The sequence below is a fragment of the Stereum hirsutum genome (assembly GCF_000264905.1).
Source record: "Stereum hirsutum FP-91666 SS1 unplaced genomic scaffold STEHIscaffold_3, whole genome shotgun sequence".
NCBI lineage: Eukaryota > Fungi > Basidiomycota > Agaricomycetes > Russulales > Stereaceae > Stereum > Stereum hirsutum.
The window spans coordinates 257,345-277,949 of NW_006763133.1; the positions used below are offsets into that span (position 1 = coordinate 257,345).

Sequence of the window (20,605 nt, forward strand, 5' to 3'; positions counted from 1 at the left end):
CTTACACAACTATCATAGTTGACTGAAAGACCAGCCACGTACTGTGGTGTTTTTACGTGGGCCTCACTAAGAAGCAGATAATAGCCCGTCGAAAATGCTCCGTAGGTACCGTATACCGTGACGGTCATTTACCCAACCCATCAGGGTGCGGCTCCCATCTCGGAGAACATGCATCCCAAAAAACCTCTTGAATCGTCTCTATTCCTAGTGCATCCTCGACTACGCCAACACTGCATAATATGTCAACACTCGAACGGTTCTTATCCAGAAATATTTAACTACTTATATATAGAAGGATGAACGTGAAGGACATGTCAGAGAAAAGCAGGCGACAGACTCGGACAGCTTGAAGGTGAAGCAGGGTGAAGCAGTGGTGAAGCAGGGTGAAGCTCGAGCGTGACGAGGTAGGATGAGGTCACATCAGTGATTCTCACAGACAGGCGCCGATGTAAGCGCCACAAAAACTCGACGTGCAAATTCGGATAGCTATGCAAACGGCAGTAATGATGGAATGGGAAGGTTAATGATGGAATGGGAAGGTTAATGATGGAATGGGAAGGTGAGCGGATGGCGAGTAGAGACGAACTCGAACCCTGAACTTTCTTCGAGGCTCAAAAGCGCCGAGACCCGGCTCTGCTGCATGCAGAGGGAATCTAAAGAATTGTTAAAGATCGTCAACAAGTGGGCGCGCGATTAGCGCTGGTCGAGAGCGAAGCGCACGACGCGCATGACGTCGTCCTAAGCGGCCGAGTGAGGATCCAGATCGAGACGAGGGACAAACGAGGGAGAGGTTGGGAGAGGTGAGGGTACAATAGAGGAAAGTTTGACGGCGGAAAAGAGTGTGATGAGGACGACTAGACAGTCGAGGACGATGGTGGCGAGAGGAAGGGTCCGTTAAGCGCCGGTCGATTATCAAAAGCACGAGGCGTTCGACCACAAGCTTTCAAGCGCCGAAGGAGGAACGGACGGAACGAAGTTGATCTGTTCAAACTGTAACCTACTGTAATGGGCAGGTCTACTTACGGAAAGGAGACAGATAGGAGGACAGAGTCTGGAGTGGCGACGAGTGGTGGCGAGAACGAGAACTGTCCAAAGTGATCGAGTGTGGCGAGGTTATGGTTGTGGCACGGGCCATGACCAAGACATGGTAAAGGAACAGGCAGGGTTCAAAAACCTACGGGGCATATGCGTCACGAGCACTGCCCACGCCGTATGAGTAAGCTCTCCTCATGAAGAGCTTTAAGCTCTGCATTCTTACCCAAACACTGAGCATTTACTTGGTGGGAGCTGTGAATATCGATGTTAGTACCGGAGAAATGCTACATAGGTTCTCAATCACGGAAATATGAGGTCACGGAGCAGCATATCGACTGCATCTGATTACTCCGGACAGCTCCGAACGCTTCCAACTCGTCGCTGGATGCGAGTTCCTCTCAAGTAGGAGAATTGGAATGTTGTTCAATGATATTGCTATCGCTTGTATTGTATACCCGGGCACAAGTCACTAAACATCGACTTCGAACTGCATATCTGAGTGGGCATCAAACCAAGCGTCGGCCTCTTCGTACGTTGCGAAGCCTTTGAATACGGCACCTTCCTCGATATCTGTGATGCGGTCTGCAATCATATCCCTAGATGCAAAAAGATGGTCATCAAGGAGAATGCAGAACACATATACGTAGTTGACGTACCAAGGTCCTCGATGCACCCCGATCCCCCTTCCTCGAACTATAGCAAACCAGGAAAAGCCGCCTTGGATAATACTTTCGATAGCCTCGAGAAGAGAGACCACGTAACGCTCACGCTGCCACGGAGATGGAAATACCAAACGGCGATGGAACAAGGCAGGAATCTACAGCAATGCTCAATGAAGAAAACATTGCACAGAGTCGAGAGAAGGAAGCGTACCGCAGTCTCTACGGCTAGCTGGAGATGATACTGTACTTCACGACTCACATTTACATTGTCCCGCCCCAGGCGAAAAATGGCATCTATGTCACGATCATCGAGAGTTCCATGAGGGATATTGCCAGAAGGAGATGGCGTCGCAACAACGGAACTTTGGCGCGAACCACCGGCGAGAGAGGCAGGCGTAGGGACGTTGATGCTGGGTGTGCGATGACTGGCGATACCAACAGCGCCTGCTCTAACCTGGACGGCAGGCCTATCTATAGTCACTGTCTGGTTGGGCGGAATAGATGGCATGTCGGAAACAGAAGACAATGTTTCCGACATGTCAGACCACTCGGTGACGCTCGTCGATTCCAACGTGGGCATAACGAACATGCCCCGCGAGGCCGACGAAGCCTCCATCGTCCAGCGTCTGGATGTGAGTGGGATCGTAGAGAGTTCAGCAGTCGGCGAACGGTAGAGATTGGATCCGAACATACTCATCGGTTAACATTTCCCCACCCTGCCTCTTCTGGTCTGCATTAGCCTCAAATACGCTCTCGTTCTCCTCCTCCTGATCCTCGGATTGGTGCTCTGGCTTTCGCTGCGGGTTCGGTACTTGGTGGGCTTGTAGGAGAGCCTCACTTTTTCGCTTCTTCTCGTACAGCAGTTGAGCACGCGGGCCAACGTATGTTGTCCACTCCTCGATCTGGCGCAGGGCATCGTCCCTCGACCGGAATGATGGGTTCTGAGCTAAACTCAAGCCCTCTACTGACCTCTTGGCAACGACTCTAGATGCTCGTTATCATCACTGCCGGAACGCCGAGGTAATCCGAAAACTTACGGGTCCGTTGTAACAAAACAGCCCTTTGGGGAACAGACAGCGTAGTGCCACGCCTGCGGTTCCATGGGTACGTAGACACCACCTAGTGCCGCAGAATATATCACGGGAATCGAACATTTTCGAAGACTATTCAACTCACCAGACATGGTCTACAACGGGGTTTGCTAGTGGAAGGAGGCCTGGGTGTGAGGTCAAGTTCTCGACCTGTAAGTACGAATTGTCTAACCTTATATAAGGGGAGTCGGGTGCTGGACGCATACGAGCATGAGGTCTTATCGCGCATGAGATACCGAACAATGGCTAAACTGTGAGCCTACGAGAGTATCGTGATAACTCGTATGTACTTATGACTAGTGTGGCACTGTGTATGTGCGGACTTCACCAAAATGTGGCATAAAGATCAGACGAATATTGTAGCAGGAAGAAGAGCCAACTTTCTCCTGCACATCCCAGAAGATCTATTTGATGCTGAGATCGTCAGGAGGTTTGAGGTGGGTCAGCACCGAGCATGGGGCGTCGATGATCTTGACCTGTTTATACCCCGCTATACTGCGGACATATGGGCGCCTCAGATTACGAAACTGGCAAAACAGGAGTGATGGTCCTTATAGTGGTGAATGTGTATACCGGGAAATCCAGCAGTACGAGCTTTTAGGGAGAACGGAAATAGCAGGCCGGGCCGCAGGCTGCTACAGATCTCACAACTCGCCGTCTGTACATCAGGAAAAACCTGGCGGCCAGGCAAGCGCTTGTCAGCGAATGTGGCGGCACGACCGGCGGTAGCCGATTGTATTTGAACGACACTCGGACTCCAATTGAGCTGCAATCGCTCCATTGCTTGCACTCTACTTGCAGTCAGTTCGACAGTTGCAATCTGCTTCTCGGCTTACTGGAGCTGCCTTCCCTGTCCTGTCTTGGATACTATATGCATGTCTCTCGAGACTGTACGATCGACTATCAGTAGTTTCTTCTCCCAATCTTGTGATTTCGTCTAGCAGCGCGAGCGTGCGACGGACCACGATGAGTTCACGCATTTATGCATATTTATGGCTCAACGAGTTTCGCCTGCTTTTGATTTGGGAAAGGTCTCGTCAGATGTCATCGCCGCCATGTTCACACAAGAGCGGTACGCATTTGACATACGGTAAGTCGTTCGTGAGCTGACGCGAAGTTCGGGAAGCGACAAGAAAAGCATGATGTCGAACATAAATGATTGTTGTGGGTTTGATGCGGCCCAGTCGTATCATCTAATCTATTCTCAGAGCATTGACGTGCGGTGACGCGTTTCGCCCGCACGTGATGTTGTTTATCCATAGGGTTGTGGAAAAAACTCGCTCAGAGTTTCTTCCCAGTAGCTTACCGAACCCCCCTCGAGGATGTCAGTAAGTTACTGGTAATTTACTGCATTGTCACGTGCTTGCCACAAATCAGGTTTTGCCTCTCTCCTGTCAAAAATTTCGATTCAATTTTGATTTCTCTTCGTTGAATCACTTTTTCGGTGCCGCAATTTGTAGGGCCTTACCTACATCCATCTCCTTGAATCTAATTTTCTGACAGGAGAGAGATTGCCTTCATAGAACGGCTGTAAGTGCGCACTGTGGCATTGCTGTGGCACCTAAAAGGTGCCTACACGTGACCACGAGCCAGTAAGAAACTCAACCTCTTCGGAGGGGTCAGTAACTTACCAGTAAATTACTGGTAAGTTACTGGGAAAAAACTGTTTTAGAAAAAAACTCGAGTTTTTTCCACAACCCTATTTATCCACCATAAACCCACATAAACCAAGCTCGTTGAGCGCTACAGCCATGCCTCTTCTTCCCTACCCTTCATCATCACCTCTCCCCTTCGCCCCCCGACTCCTGCCTCAAGCAGCACCGCTGCGTAATCACCACCTTTGACCATGCCCGAAGTGCACCCCCGCGGTTCGCATTCCGAGCTTACATGACTGTCGTTGACCAGCAGTTGGGTCCTGGTCATGCTGACTCAAGCACCCCCGTCCGTTGTCCAGCCGAGCATACCAGAGGGAGGCCAGCCTGTTCAGCTCAAGCCAGGTACGCTGTCTGTTCGTCGCCTTTCCCCCTCCCCTCCTTCCTCATCATTAGGACCGCCAACGTCTCCAGCTCCATCGGCCTTTGATCGGCCTCGTCGACACATCCGTTGTTTTTCTAGTTATCAAGCACTGATGTTGTGCTGTCCTTCTAGATCCGGTATGGCAGCACCAAATGATGTTCGCTTCTCCATGTTGAGTATCTCTCGAATATCTGACCACAGCTATGCTGATGCCTTCCTATTCGCACAACGTTGTAGACCCCTCTCCGCTCCAGGGAGCATTGTCCGTCTGTTTCCGACTAGGTACGCAGTCTCTTTGTCTCCTTCTTTCCCTTTGTCATTATGACTGACGACATCGCCGGTTCCATAGGCTTCCTTGATGTGTTCGCTGTTTTCGACGATGCCAGTCTCGTGGTCAGTACTGACATTTCCTTTGTTCAAGTACTACGCTCAAATCGTCCTTCCGGTCTAGATTGGGTTCAACGGTACCGAAAGATGCTAGCTTTATCAGGGTGAGTGTTTCTCAAGTTTGACCATGGCTCCACTGGTAAGTATTCACTCAGGTTGTGTTGCAGAATGTAGGTAGGAGACTGCCCTAAGTCGTATGTACTGTGGAGCTATTTGCTGTTTGGGGCTTTCGTTTTGCTTGTACATGACCATGGTTTGACAATTGTAGCGGATTCAATGTATTAGTGCAGTGTTTGTCAATTCAATTTATTGGTTGTCGCTCTCTATCATCCGTTCCGAGCTCGAAAGAGGACCAAAAATGGATCCAGAAAATAAACACAATTGCCCTATTTATAGTTTGGCAACATAAATTGGTATCCAGGAGGGCCGGTATGCAAGTGATTACAAGTTCTCAGAGGAGTCCAACTAACTTCCAATACCAATCTGTATGGCGACGGTTGTAGACCGATTGCAACTGAACGGCTCGATTGCGAGGTGATTGGACACAGCATCGCTTCCCTATAAGGACATGTGATCAATTGCTGCACTGTCCAATCTGTCTATGGCAATTCCCTTCGTGTACAATTGGCATGCCTTGCGGGAGGGTTTTTCCTGATGTTGTTCAAAGGGTGATTGTGACGACTGACGAACCTTCAAAAACCAGTCTTGTCGAGTTAGGATTGTGGCCATCCAATTCTCAGCACCAAACTTCAGTGGTAAACAACTGGTAAAGCTTGGGTATTAGTGCATTCGACGGCCGACGAGTCTCGGATTTATTATAAGTAATACTAGCATGTGCCCGTGCGGTGTCCGCAGTGACGCCGCCGGCTGCTTCACAATATTTTGATAAATAACAAAATGTCTGTGTGTGATAATTTTACGCTACCACAAACCATGCCCCAAGGTTTTTGGCTCCTGTGCTCAAAATGCACAGTTGATTTATGCACCAGGAGATGTTAAGCAGTTTGGCCCGAAGGTATTTTCATGGTTTGGCCCCCGTGCACCGTTGGCAGAAATGCATTTGGCTCTGGTGCTCGAAGCTGTTTGACTCCCTTGGCCGAAGGATTTTGTCCTCATATCCAGGGATGGTTGGCTCCCCGTCTTTCATCTGAAATATGTGCAGAAATTGAAGTTATTTTGAGGCCCGAGCCTTGGAGCCACACTGGAGGCACAGCGATGTTCGCCACACAGTTATTTGTTTGGACATATACCACCACGTTTTCGCCACGTGGTTTGTCTCGAGACAACTGCCTCCACATTAGGTGTTAGATGGTCCCACGCCGCGGCGGTTGCCGCCATGCTTAGAACTCCAATTTGCGCGACCGCGTATGTTCGTCTGACTATAGATTCCTTTCACTGTCCTGTGCCTGCTCTTGCTCTCCTTACTCTGTCTTTCAACTTACAATATCTCAGCATGCCTCGAAAAGCTAATACTGCTCAAGCCTGGAATGCGAAAGTCGTCGATCTTGACAAATCTCTTAAGGAAGAAATAGAGCGCGCTCGCAGCGATGTTGAGCACCCCAATCTCCGTCGACGCATGGCCACTCTCCAGGATATTCCGATGTCGACGTCCTGTATGTCGTCTAATACGTCGCTCACTGATTGGCTGAAACAGTGCATCAATTCGCCGCCACCCAGTCCGTCCTCGACGGTTTCGGCCGTCACCTACAGAGGTGCATCCATTCCGGACCCACTGCGACCGTCCGACGTGAGTGCTATTCGGATCTCAGAGATAGCACTCGCTTCATTTTTTTCTTCTCCATAGCGTCAACTGGATGGTGAATTCACGCTTCTCAAGGTTCTATGGTTTTGTCAGCCTTTGACATATGGCATTTGTTGATACGTCTTTGTCAGGCTCTGGCTGCCAGGATTGACGACTGGGACACGCATGGGCTCTTCGACGCCGATGGTAGCAAAAGCGTTATGTGGCTTATTCTTGGCCTCGGAATTAGCCCTGGTCATGTCACCGATTCCCAAACTGTCTGCCGAAAGGCCTCTGGACAGTCGTTCCACCGAATGGCTCGCGTATTCTGGGTGCACATGGTGTTTGACATGCTTGCCTCTCAATGTGGATTAGAATGTGACACGCCCAAAATGTGTCTTCCCAATATTTCGCATGTCAGCGCTCTAGAGAAAGACAAAGAAGGAGTCAAACCAGTGAGTGTAAACATTTCAGCCCCTGCTATTGTATCTGATATTGCCCTAACCGTATCGCAGCTACTTTTATGGTTGACGAACTGGACCACCAACCTCAATAAGCTCTTTTCAGAGCCTCCCAAATGCTCAACGTCTGTCCGAACACAACGGATAACGGACCCGAGGTCAAATCCACTGCACGAAGGAACACAAGTAGGAATCGGGGAGCCCGACGCAGCGGACTCCTGTACAGAAGTGGCGACACCGGAACGAGGCACCATCTCTATTTCGAACTCGCGACTTATTGGCGAGGCGGGTGCGCAAAGCAGCACCGCCCTTCTCCTGCGGCACATGCCTGTAGATGTTTCAGCCTCTGCTGCCGTCGCGATGGCCCTGCTCGAAGGAATGCAGCAGCGCGATAAGAACATGCGCTATTCTCATGTCGTCAATAATCTTTCGATGGCTGGCGCTGTCCTCTCCATGCTTGTAAACGTAAGTCATGCGCGCCTTCTATAGACTGTCTTATGCTCATACATATCTGGTAGTCCGAAATAACGTGTGAGAGTGCCGTGAACTTCAAAGGCAGTCTTGTGACGTGAGTGTTCGTCGCGATATCTCTATAGACCGCAGAGTCAGCTTATATCTTGACTTCCCAGACGAGGTCTTGCGGTACTGACCGGTCTTCCTGTCGACCATGCGGCCAGTTTAGCCATGGAAGATCGCACTTCTGATGAATTTCTCCAACCTTTTCTGCTCGCCCTCCATGTCTCGCCGCTCCTGTTACTTTCAGGTCCCTCGTCGTCTTCTCGCAATCGAACGGCCTGGATAACTATGTTCGCTGTATGGGCATTTTGCTTTGTCCTTTGTCTTTGCTCATAATATATCGCCCCTTTCAGCTTCGGGTTGCTTTAGGCAATACGGGTCGACCTGATGCAATCCAGGTTATGGAGCAAGAGGTTTGGCGCGCCGTGATAAAGGTCTCCGTCGGCGTTCGGCCTGAGGATGCATTATTTGACCTTCATGTATGTTGGCAGTCAAGGCAGAATGTCGTCCATAATGCGGACGCGAAGTGGTTCCGGACATTGACTGGTAAACCGTTCAGACCTATCTCTATTCATACTCACCATCTGATCTCGAACGCTGCAGTGCCAAGGGAACATATAATAGAGCCAACATCTCTGTTTTCGTCTTATGCTACGGAATCAGATGATATACTTCGTCCCTCGTCTTCCGAGTGGGATACGCACGGCGAGGTCCCGATCGACGTACCAGCCATCCCCAATGTTTCCGACAACTTCAATACTCTCACTTCAAACCTTGTAGCGCCGCTTGCGAACCACATAGGCGCATCCTCTGGTCAGGCCAACCACTGCGTGGAATATGCGGGAGGTTCCTCTCCTCATAACTCTATCGGAGGCACGGGCAGCGCTGGTACACCGGCGGTTTGTCCCAGTTATGATCCTATCATTATGACGGAAGTCCAATCGTCCTTGAACGGCATCGCCGCTCAAGACACAGTAACCAGGTATATCTCGACTCCTGAGACGATCATGAATCAATCATCACTTCCATGTACGTAGATTCTTACCTCCTTGTCCTCGTCTCCTGTTTCTCTACCTCTGGATCTGGGGATCTCGACGTCTCTACATGATCCTACTGATCACTTCGTCCTCGCATTTGTCTTGAAGGTCCATCACGTCTCCCAGTTCACCCAACGCCCTCTATTCTCTCAGCTGTGGTCCAACGGAGCTTTGATCCCGAGGTTATGTTGGGCAGAGAAGCGATTGATGTACCCTCCGTCTCAGGTAAGTAGCACTATATCTTCTCGATCATGCCTTACTTACTATCGCTGTTCTCTTCTCCAAACATAGCCGGATTCAAATCCACTTCCAGTGTTGCCGGGGCGCGTGTACCCTCCCAAGGTGTCAGAGAAATCCGCTACATTCTAGATGGCCCTGTAGAACACACTACATCTTCCCTAGGGGTCTCACGCGCGCGGTCGCCGCCGTTCCCCCGTCCAAGTATGTTTCCCTGCCAATTTAGGTTGTTCTCGGAGTCTCACCGCGACCGGGACAGACCTTCAAGTTTCGCCTCGATGCAACCATATTGGGACTCCGCAATGTCCAAACAGTAGGTCTTTTCCAGCGCGTTTCGCATGCATCGACAGTATCTTATTGATCTCGTCGATGGTGCTTCAACTACGGCTTAGCGCATCATCCAAAACCAGCGACAACCAACGGAGGAGTTACCTTGCATAATGAAGAGTATCTTGCAGGACCATTCCTGGCAGAGTTGCAGGAAACACAACATACCTCTAGTCTCTCGTCATCTAATGGTACGACCCGTCACCGGATTACTTTTTTATTGTCTAATATTTCCGCACCAGAGCAAAACGTTTCCAAACAACCTAGATCAAGTAACCCTCCCCAACTCTACGGCACGCAGACACGAAGTCGCAAGGCGTGGAAGATGCCATCTGTCCATGAGCGGCATATACATTTGGGCCAGGCAATTCCGGTGCAATCCCGAAAGCGCCCGAATTCTGTGAGTGACATCAGTGGACATTGACTTAGTGTTCGCTGACCATGCCATTCCTTCGCTTAGTCGCCCAACAGCTCGTTAATTAAGCGATCAGTACGTGCATTCCGATTCTTTTTTTTCGCAACTGAATTTACATATTCGCAGCGCATCGACCCCGTGATCAACGCCCCCATGAACATCGACGAACAAGTAGACGCCACTCCTAGCCTGGAGACAGACGAAGAGAACGAGGTCGGGGTCAAGAGTAATTCCCATAGCATAGCTCACGTGCAGTCCGTCGCACCTCCCTCTAGGCAATATTTTCGCTTCGAGGTGAGCACCGGAGAGAGAAGTGTGGTATCTTTCAGTCCTCATAGAAACACTGTACGTTCATCCATTTATGGCTCATCTGCACACTGACCACACTGACCAATGCAAGCACAGTGGATACCCGAGTTACATATTTTCGACGATCTGTGGCGAGCCATAACCGACCCTAATCGAGGTTCTATCCTCTCGTGGGAAGGCAGTAGTGAGGCTAAGCCCATACATTTCCACCCGAATGCGAGTGCGCTTGACTATCGACCCTCCGACATCTACACCTCGTCGATATATCGCACCAGCGTGAACCTCTTCCGAACTCTTCGACCAGAGCAGATTCGGACGATTTTTCGACATCGCCACATTCTCATATACGGTATTGAACACGAAGAAGAGTGGGCGTGGACGCGTTCCTCGATGGAACAAATCTGCCCGCTGAACGTATTGGTCAGATGCGAGAGTACGTGTCATATTCACTGACAGTGAATTATTACTCAATAGTGCTTGAAGGTATGGAATGTCGTGAGAATCACGCCGATACGGAACAGAGAACTTGCTGGCGTACCTTGGAACAGGTCTTGCACACCTGGAATAGTCAAGACCGGGGTGAACAACGGACTGTGACCGACGAGATGTTGAACGTTCTCGATCTTCCGTTACCGCGAGGCGAGTTGGAACCCATACCCCGTTGGCGGTGCGTAAACGCCTTGTTTCACTGCTCATACAGGCTCACAGTCTCTCTAGGGCTATAGCGAGCCATATACTCTCGATGCAAGATCTTGATCGCCGGACCGACAACTCAAAGGAAGAGGGGAATGAGAACGCACACACGTCTTGGGCAACCGTTTCCACACCTGGTGTGACCTCGCGCGTTCATTCGGACACCGGCGGCCTCTGTACTGTCTCCATGCCTCTTACAGGAGAGATATACTGGGCAGTGGGGGAACCAAGAGACGACCCGAAAGCCATAGACGTTCAGCAGGGAAGCGTCAGGCAGTACAAGGCCTTCAATGCTGGCCTCATTGACGATCGATATCGTTGGGAAGCGGTATCACTGAACGCTCGGACTGCCTTGTGAGTTTTTCGCCTCTGATCCTTCATCTTGTTCTGATATGACTACCGCAGCTTTATGCGTCCCAATACCCCACACTGGGCCTTGACCCAAGAGGCAGCTATTGTCTACGGACGTCACTTTTATTGTAGCTCCACAATCTTCGACAGCTGTGTCGGTGTTGTTCATTCCCTTCTCGCCGATCGACTCGTCACGAACGCCTCACATCCGGATCTGCTTCCTTTGCTTACTAGTCTTGGCTGCTGGTTCAACACCATCCAGTTCGAGGGACATGAGCCTAGATGTATGTCTTCGGATATTGTTCCTAAACACTCCTCGTCTATCGTTCAAATTCATACTAACAAAGTTATCAGTCGACACCGATATTCCAGAACTGAAGGAGCGTGGCATCCTGTCCTGTATAGCTATTTTTTGGCGCACCCTGGACTGGCGTACCTACAAAGAAAAGGTATGGTCGGAGAAGACCGAACGGTGGGAAATCCAAACCCGCCTCACCTGGAAAACCCAATTCGCACTCCCTTCGACCCATAAAGACGCATCGTTGTTCGCACGTCAAGGTACAGCTCTCTGGGTCATTTACCAATCTGGTATGGGTTATGCTTCCGACGTCTCTGCGGAGCACATCGCCCCGCCAGAGAGCATTGGGACTCTGGGACACACATCTCTTCTCCAACACCTCGCCTGGATCCCTCGCCGGTATCGAATACAGTTTGCACAAATATTTCACTTCGCTCTTGCAGTGTTAGTCGCACGGTTGAACATGGACGAAGTCCCCTTCCAGATAGGAATTGGCCCCTTGAAATATTGGCTCGTCGCTGATCTCAAGAGCTTCGCCGGAGAATACATGGCGGCGTGTTTGGAGCAATGGTTGGATGAGGTGGAGCAGCGTGTGCGGGCAGGCGAGGATATATTTGATACGTTCGACTTGAGAAACGTCACATTTCGGAAGTCCAAGAGGAGAAGAATCCGATTCTCGAAATTTGGCGGGGACACCAAAGGACTTTTCTTTCATGTTGGGGAGGTATATGACAGAAACAAAGGGAAGTACGATATAGCCCTGGACGAGGTCGTGGCGTCTGATTTCGATTGAGGTGCTGAATCCCCCTGCGACTATATAAGGTTGTTGTAAATCTCAGTGTACTATACAATACTTTCCTGATGCTTTGATTCCCTGCTCTCCGCCTTCGCTATCTTTATTCACTGTTTCTATTTCCCTTCATACCCCTCACCGCATATCAATTATATAAATCCGATTTTGCACACCAATGTCCGAGTCGGCGACTGCGTCCTGGAGCGCGAAGAGAACGAATGCCTCCGGCGAAGCATAACAAGTTTGTATTGTTGTTGTAAGCTGCGGCCCCCCACAGACGGGTTTTCCAAGTGTTTGGTGTTTCAATACTTAGTTCACCTTGTGGTGAGTATATCGACATCTCGCTATACCAAGCATCCGAAGGTAAACACGAGTCTCGAGAAGCACTCACCTAGATAGGAACGATAACCTTTTCAAGACTGGCAGGTCGCCTGCGGTTGGTTCCGGGTGGCCAGGAGTCAGGCCCGTACGGGCCGGGAGAGTTGAAGACGTTCGAGCGGAGTATGAAATGGTCGCGATACATTTTATAACCGACAGTGACAAATGCGATAGGCCACGTCTGTCCTCCGAACCATCCTCCACAACACCCCGAGCTCTCAACGCAGAACGCATGTCTGAAAAGAAGACGAAATTCTCCTTACCGGATGGCCTGGCATGGAAAGCTAGGCAATTCGAAGGCAATAGTCCCGTTCAATTAGAAATACAAGGTGCACTGGCTGCCAAAGCTGCCCGGGCCAACCTTAGGACGCGCATGAGAACGCTGCATGCCATACCTATGTTAACCTCCTCTATTGCATCTGAGTCTTCCCTTTCAGGATGGCTTGATTCTTGCAAGTCATATTTCCAGCAAGAGGTACGTCCTGTGTTCATTGGCATTAATGTTGTGTCGACACTGACGCTGACCACTAGCTTTCAAAGCAAGGGCCTACTCACTCTACACCTCCAGACGACACGTTTTTGAAGGTTTGTTTGCCTCAAACTCTTGATGGATGATTAAATAATTTTCCTCCTCCCTCGGTAGTGGTATGCCCAGAAGCTTGATGCTTGGGATTCTGAAGGAATTTTCACGAGCTCGACATCTCTGGGACTGTTATGGGTCATACTGGGACTCAGCCACCAGGTTGACTCCGATCCTGTCACTGTGTACGCTAAAACGAATCCAACCTCCTTTAATCGCGTGGCTCGAGTTTTCTGGGAGCATCTCCTCTTTGACAGACTTGCAAATGTCGCTGGATTCCATAGTAAAGACGCTTCTACGCCCGTCGACCCGGATCCAGCCATGGTTGACTGGATCATCACCAAGAAGGAAGGGGTCCCGAGCGTATGCACTTCGTAATTTTTCCTCTAAATGTGTCCTTCAATATTGACGTTACTTGTTTCTCCACAGCTGTTCAAGCAGTTCCTATTTCAGTGGACGACCTCACTCAACGCTTTGTTTGAGGTAGGCGTACCTGATGCGGGCCAGCCTATCAAGGCTATCGGTCCGAGTGAACCATCCTTTGGAACTGCCCAATCTACATCATCTATCCAGGCGACACAAGCTCGTTCTTTCGCAAGCGTGTTGCCACCCATTGGTCCGCCACCAGAGGCTCAAAGTGTACCCCCTGTCTCCACATCGCTACTCCTGAAATCTGTTGCTCTGGACATCACTGTTTCGACTAAGCTCGCGGTCCACCTCCTGGAGACCGTCCGCGTTCGAGATCAGAGCATGCGTATGCCCAACGTCCTCAATAATTTCGCACTCGCCGGTGCCTCACTCTCACTTATCCTCAATGTGCGTCCAAATATGTTATTTCAACTGTAATCTTATGGACCCATCATATAGAGTCCCTTGGAAATCACGTCCGCAATGGATCTCAACGCAACGCTGAAGTCGTACGCCAATTACTTCTATATCATCGTGCTATGGCAGCTCAAGGGTCTCCTCTATAGACGGATAAAGCAGTTGAATCCATCCGATAAGCCTCACGATACCCAAGCGTTACTTGACTCGCGGGAAAACAATATGGTCGTCCAACCCCTTCTGCTGGCATTGCATGTTTCCCCCCTTCTGTTATTTGGTCCGCCCGCCAGCTGTTCAAATAACCATGCAACGTTCAGCACTCTTTTTGCAGTACGTCGTGATGAGTCCGCTTGACGATATCGATCGCTCACCACCCGTTATAGCTCCGTGTCGCTATGGGAAATCGCTGCAAACCTCCCATCATATCATTTCTTGAGGACGCTGTGTGGCGCGCTATAATCAAGATCTCGATTGGCGTCGCCCCCGAAGTCGCTGTCGACGAGCTCAAGCATATCTACAGATCAGCGGAGACACAATCATCCATCAAACAGGATACAGCCGCCCCGTCTTGGTTCCGAACAATGCAAAGTATGCACGTCTTTACAATGTCAATATGCATACTGACTAACATTGATATCAGTGCATATAGAGCCCGACTCGAAAGTCGAAAGCACGTCAGATGATACATCTACTTTATTGACTGCTGGTGCTAGTGCTGAGGATCCGGACGAAGACATATCAGTTGTGGGCCTGAGGACAAAGTACGAAAACCTCGATCGCAATGCACCGGATTTTGCCAATCGGCTCGACACACTCTTAGCGGCCTTTTTCGACCACGTACCCCAGCCCAAGACCGAACCAGAAGATGATACTTCCCCATCAACAGTTATCAACTCTGAGATGCCTGGTACGTCTCACGATGTTAGTGAGCCTCCACGCGCGTCAGCTACTCCGGGACTTGCCGTACAACCTTTCCCCCTTCGCCCCGGCGAGTCGATCATTGCTACGCAATCCGGCACCCTTCCGACACCGACACTGGCCCCTACTCCCTCAGTATCTTTGCCCCCGCCGTCTGCTATCTCCCCACCTGGAGAGCACCTCACTCAGCAGTACGCCGTTCGTAACCCCCCACGAAGTACAACCGATCCTCGCGATGGGCCCACCTCTAATATGGATTCTAGCGCATCGCCGAGCCCCGGAACTGTCCTGCCCGACGTCAGATCACCATTATTTGAAGACGCGATCCACACTCACACACGTGATGGATCGCTGCACAAGCGCTTACAACAGTCTGTGACACCCTCCGGTATGCCAATTGTCCTTTCCTACTGATGTCCGCATTGCACTCAAATCTCTATATTTCTCAATAGATATGACCGTCGTCTCTTCCTTTTCCGATCCTGATGGAAGTCTTAAACGGATAGATTCCACGTCTACTCAGCCCAAGGATTCCACGTCTACTCAGCCCAAGGATACTCGCAGTAATTCGTGTACGTGGAATTTGCACAAGTACCCTGACCTATAGACATCTCTCATAAGTAGACTTGTAGATCACAACGTAGATCACAATGTTCCTGGCACGCCTGGGTCAGCGCCGAAAGAACGCGAGACCGCCGCGAGGAAGAGCAAAGTAATACTTACATCGGCAATCCCTCCATCGCATACGGGCCTTGCCCAAGATAGTATGTTACGTTATTATCACATAGCGGGCTCGACGCTTTCTGACTGTTATTTAGCTCACGTACCCTCTCCATCGGCATCTCTATCTGAGCTCCCCCGACCAGTCATGCAAAAACCGAAACAACGCGTAGCTTCTCGGTCCTATCAGAATGTGCAGGAAAACGAGGCCGCTAGGATCAGTAGAGAACGCACCGGGAGTAACAGCATACCTACGCAGCCTTTAGAGCATGGTCAACACAGTACGTTCCATCAATTAATTGTGCCCTAATATCGTACAGGCTTGACAGTCGCGCATTAGGTCTAAAACCCACCGCTCGGGTTCCAACATCACGAACCTGTGAACGCAGCGGGGGCTCGAGTAACCGCGCCGCTGCTGCGCCTCCAATTAAGTCTGTACCAGACTGTGCTCAAGATTCTGCAAACGTCAACGGCAGCAGTAGCCAGTATTCTTTGTCTAACGTTTTGCAGGGTATGGCAAAGTCTGCTGTTCGTGAACCTTTGCCACAACACGCATCTTCAGGCGCAGAGCACGAGTCGGTCAAATTCGGCCCTACAGGACCGCCAAACCAAAACATTGTCAGCAATTCTGAATCTACTTCCACAAATGCTGGGCCCTTTCCTTCCCCATCTGAGCACGGGGGCACAGGCTCGTCGTCTGTCCCACCTACTCCATACCCAAGCTTAACACTCTGCGGGGCTCCTGGCGAAGGCTGACTGTAGTCGGTGTTCTTGGCCTGAACCGGATGTGAGAAAATAGGCTGTTGAGGCGAATCTGGGGGCGTGCTTGGCTCGTAATCTACTCGCTCGTCTTCGGAAGCCCACACCTGCGACGGCAGAGTACGAGGCAGAGGATGAGCTGAGCCTTCGGGAGCGGCGCTCGATTCTGTAATACGTCGGGCCACAGTCTTGTCGTCTGTCCCACCTACTCCACAATCAAGCGTAACACTCTGCGAAGCCCCTGGTGAAGTCTGATTGTGGTCGGTGCTATTGGCCGGATGTGAGACGATAAGCTGTTGAGGCGGATCTGGGGGCGTGCTTGGCCCGTAATCTACTCGCTCGTCTTCGGATTCGCGCACCCGCGACGGCAGATTGAGAGGGAGGGGATGGGCTGAGACGTCGGGAGCAGTGCGCGAACCTGTGGCGCCTTGAGGTTGGTCGTCTTTCTCGCAACGTGCCACAGGATCGGGCGCTCCCGAAGGCTCAGCTCATCCTCTACTTCGTAATCTGCCGCCGCAGGTGTGCGAATCCGAAGACAATCACATAGATTCACAACATGCCACACCCTCGAAATCTGTTGATCCTAACTCACGTCGGTCTTCACCAGGCGTTTTGCAGAACGACAACTTAGGTCCTGTATCAATTGAGGCCGTCGGAAAGCCAGTGTCTCAAGGTCCGGACGTTTCTCCGACCTCCGCTTTGCAAGCTTCACCGCAACATGCTTGTGTAAGCGTGAGTGAGTCCGCCGAATCTGGACCTAGTGTCCCTTCGGATATTCGTCATCCGAACCTTGGTGCAGGTGCCACGTCCGACGACCAACAACTCGCCAAATCATTCACGAATGCTTTCCAGGATCCTGGGGCCAACGCAGGGGAAGTGGAGGTACAGATTGATCCAGAGCGCAACCCTTCAAAGTCTTCGCCAATGGTAGTCCATGAGGTTGGTGGAGACGTTAATTCTGCCTCCCAGGAGTCAACAATCGAAGGCAGCATCGTCCCAGAGCACCATAGTACTGAAGGTTCCTGACGCTCCTCATTACTTCTTGCCCTTACATGTACTTATACTGAGCTTCACCCTCTTCCCTACAGATGCCCCTCGGCTCGAACTTATTCTTTCCAAGATTCGTATGGTCGAGTCAATATTGCTCCAAGTTACTGGTCATACGGATGGACTGGAAGAGGTACATGTCCACTCGATCGTTGTTGTATCATGTTGCGTCGACTTATGCATCCGGTACTCCATCTAGGTATACGCTAGCTTCGACGGGATACTCTTGGAAATGGAAGGGAAGACCATCCTTACGAACGAAGAAGTAGAAGTAATAGTTTCCTCACGTTCACTCTGGCTCCGTGCTTACCATCACCTGCAACTATTGCTGGTACAGGACAATCTCCTTTTACACCGGCTGAAGACCCTTTCCTTCAGTAAACTTATCGATCAGGCCACGGAGACTCGATTCCAATTCCGTGACAGAGCAGCTCGGCTTCATGAGCGCTGGCCAGACGTTGTCGAGTCCGCTCGCGCAGCAATCACACTTAGCCAAGATGATATTGACTCCCAGAAAGACAATATGAACGTCGATGTCGACCCGACGTGGGGTCTCATTGATACTGTTCCAGGATTTGAACCCGATGTTTTCGAGTTTGACTCTCTGATAGTTGACGGAAGGGACGTACTAACATCATGTGAGTTCTCTGCTGATGTTTCTTGCTGGCCTTCTTGGCTTGACATAAATGTTAGTGGCGATCGATGATTCTATGTCAGTGGATGAAGACTTCGAGGTCGGCGGCACCAGCCCCGACGGCTCTACCACTAACTCCCCCGACTCTGGTTGCGATGACCACGTTGAGCAAGGTTCCCAAGATGACAACGTTGAAGGTACAACATCCGACGAGGAGCCATTGCTTATTGTTGGTCAAGGATCTGTGATCGCACGATGTGAGTGCTTTTGCATTCTGTGTTCTCACCAATCTGCTCAGTTACTTCCAACGCCAGCGGAAGTGGTAGACGAGGCAAGCGACGGACTTGCGGACAAAGGGAACGTGCCGTCCAAACATCGTAAGTAAATATGAAAGCTACACTTCTAGATATTCAACTTGGGCATGACGGTTACTTTAGCACGGGACCCATACAACTTGCGTGCCTCGAAACCTATCAATTACAAAGAGACAGCCGTCGAAAGCGGAGCACGCAAGCGAACGAATGCGGTAGGTTACGGTGAATGGTTATCACTCTGACCATAGTACTCAAAGTCATTCGCGTAGGGGGAATTGCAAGCCAGGGACAACAAGCGGCAGGTAGAACCTCTCTCTCAAGTTCCATCCATGCCCATGCTGACATTTTGCAGTGTATCAAATTACTCGGTGCAGGAGACCAGGAAGTGTCAACAGTGGACAGCGGCTGCGGAGACCGCCCTCAAAAGGCGGTAGCGGTTGTTGTACGTGGAAAGGGAGTTTCAAAAGCAACTGGGATAGGGCGCTACACCCGTTACAACGTTTTTGACGGATCCTCAAAAGAGGTGGAGTTTGAGCCACACCCGAACTGCGTAGGGGAGACCCGTATGTTTGTCTTCTGTCCCAGCTGACCTTGATAATTACAGGCGGACCTTGAGCTGAAGATGTTTAATGCTATCTGGAGCCAAATGAATGACCCCAAGACCGGCTCAATTCTCGACTGCAACGGCACAGGGAAACTTCCCCTTCATCTCCATCCGAATGCCTCGCTAGTTAATGCCCCTCTCTCGGACCCCATGACGTCAAGCATATTCAGGGTATCGTTTGAGAAGTTTTTTTCCCTCTCTGGGGAAGAAATACAAACTATATTCCGCGATCGCCACATATTGGTGTACGACGTCCCACACGGGCAGCAGTGGGGATGGAATGAGGCGTCATTGGAAGAGCTCCACCCGGTTCACATACCACTGCCGCTTCAGGGTGCGTATATACATGCATAGCTGAGTATTTCCTCAACTGATCTTGCAAGCAGATATGAGTCTCAGAGACGTCGACATGGAGCATACTCAGCGACATGCCGAGACATATACTCTCCGTGACCTGCTGCACTCCGCTGAACCCCCAGTGCCCGGCGCTTGGACTAAGAATGGTCTTATGTTCAACGCTCTCGACCTACCAAAGCAACGTGATCAATTAGAACGCGTACCTAGGTTAAGGTGATGCCCTCCCTCAAATTGTACGGGTGCCTTTCTCATTTACGCCTAGGGATGTGGCCTGCGATGTCCGCTCGATGGAGACCTTTGACAGCAAGGTGGAAGCTGGGCAGGACACCTACGTCGCCAACGCCCACACTTCGTGGGCCATTGCTAGCACCCCTGGTGTGGTCTCGCGAGTTCATATCGACACTTCTGGTCTCGCAACCGTCTCGTTGACTCTGACCGGCGAGAAGTTTTGGGTGGTTGGCACACCGCTGCCACAATATGCGGCTGAGCTGGCTGATGACAACGTTGAGCTATTTTTGAAATTTGACGATGCTACGATCGACCCTCGGTACCGATGGGAGGGAGTGTCACTTTCCAAGCACACAGCTCTGTAAGTCCGTCATCGTGCTCGTGGCTCATGTCCTGCTAACCACACCACGCAGTTTCATGCGTCCGAATACACCGCACTGGGTATTGACCCAAGAGCCCTCCATCGTTTATGGGCGTCATCTCTATTGCTCTTCGCTCTTACGTCAAAGCTGCTGTGGGGTCGTTCATTCGCTGCTGGCCGACAACCTGGTTACGAACACGTCGCATCCGGAATTGGTGGCCCATCTGGCCAGTCTAAGTGTCTGGTATAACGACATGTTGTTTGGTGGCGCTCACAGCTCCTGTACGTTCATCACTACAAATTGATGGAACGCTACTTATCGACCTCTAGACAGATCTCGTTTGCCGCGTAGCTGTAGTACGGGGGGCTTGCTCTGGTGTATGGCCATCTTCTGGCGCGCATTGAATCCCCGTTCATACAAGTACAGTGATGTTGGCGGCCAGAAACTGCGTTCCGATCCTGGCTACGATCAAGAGCACTCCTTCTCTCCGGGAACATCGTCGCATCATGA

The 20,605-nt window shown here is 50.8% G+C and overlaps 3 protein-coding genes across 3 annotated transcripts; 2 read left to right on the forward strand and 1 right to left on the reverse strand.

Annotated features, from left to right (window-relative positions):
- Positions 1–1,504: 1,504 nt before the first annotated feature.
- Positions 1,505–2,880, reverse strand: STEHIDRAFT_153369 (uncharacterized protein; the record flags this gene model as incomplete). The annotated part of the gene is made up of 5 exons (XM_007300633.1): positions 1,505–1,631; positions 1,692–1,852; positions 1,909–2,323; positions 2,391–2,681; positions 2,735–2,880. 5 exons carry the CDS (start codon positions 2,878–2,880, stop codon positions 1,505–1,507), a joined length of 1,140 nt encoding a protein of 379 aa, XP_007300695.1.
- Positions 2,881–3,663: 783 nt separating this feature from the next.
- On the forward strand, positions 3,664–5,255 carry STEHIDRAFT_108232 (uncharacterized protein; the record flags this gene model as incomplete). Its single annotated transcript, XM_007300634.1, has 8 exons — positions 3,664–3,678; positions 3,730–3,878; positions 4,051–4,116; positions 4,292–4,318; positions 4,694–4,785; positions 5,006–5,086; positions 5,154–5,197; positions 5,226–5,255. The coding sequence occupies 8 exons, from the start codon at positions 3,664–3,666 to the stop codon at positions 5,253–5,255; spliced, it is 504 nt and encodes a 167-aa protein (XP_007300696.1).
- A 1,389-nt stretch (positions 5,256–6,644) lies between these two features.
- STEHIDRAFT_108233 (uncharacterized protein) lies at positions 6,645–20,098 on the forward strand (the record flags this gene model as incomplete). Its single annotated transcript, XM_007300635.1, has 45 exons — positions 6,645–6,804; positions 6,846–6,938; positions 7,047–7,387; positions 7,448–7,858; positions 7,912–7,961; positions 8,023–8,206; positions 8,263–8,388; positions 8,410–8,938; positions 9,055–9,171; positions 9,238–9,387; positions 9,576–9,701; positions 9,753–9,910; positions 9,971–10,000; positions 10,052–10,219; positions 10,331–10,667; positions 10,709–10,901; positions 10,943–11,281; positions 11,333–11,562; positions 11,633–12,323; positions 12,796–13,222; positions 13,279–13,332; positions 13,391–13,690; positions 13,757–14,143; positions 14,195–14,482; positions 14,536–14,740; positions 14,793–15,059; positions 15,099–15,458; positions 15,523–15,642; positions 15,715–15,834; positions 15,889–16,071; positions 16,131–16,408; positions 16,590–16,717; positions 16,921–16,957; positions 17,168–17,285; positions 17,349–17,567; positions 17,638–17,729; positions 17,796–18,234; positions 18,314–18,487; positions 18,545–18,607; positions 18,668–18,756; positions 18,814–18,846; positions 18,897–18,986; positions 19,149–19,482; positions 19,535–19,712; positions 19,768–20,098. 45 exons carry the CDS (start codon positions 6,645–6,647, stop codon positions 20,096–20,098), a joined length of 9,747 nt encoding a protein of 3,248 aa, XP_007300697.1.
- Between the last annotated feature and the right edge of the window lie 507 nt (positions 20,099–20,605).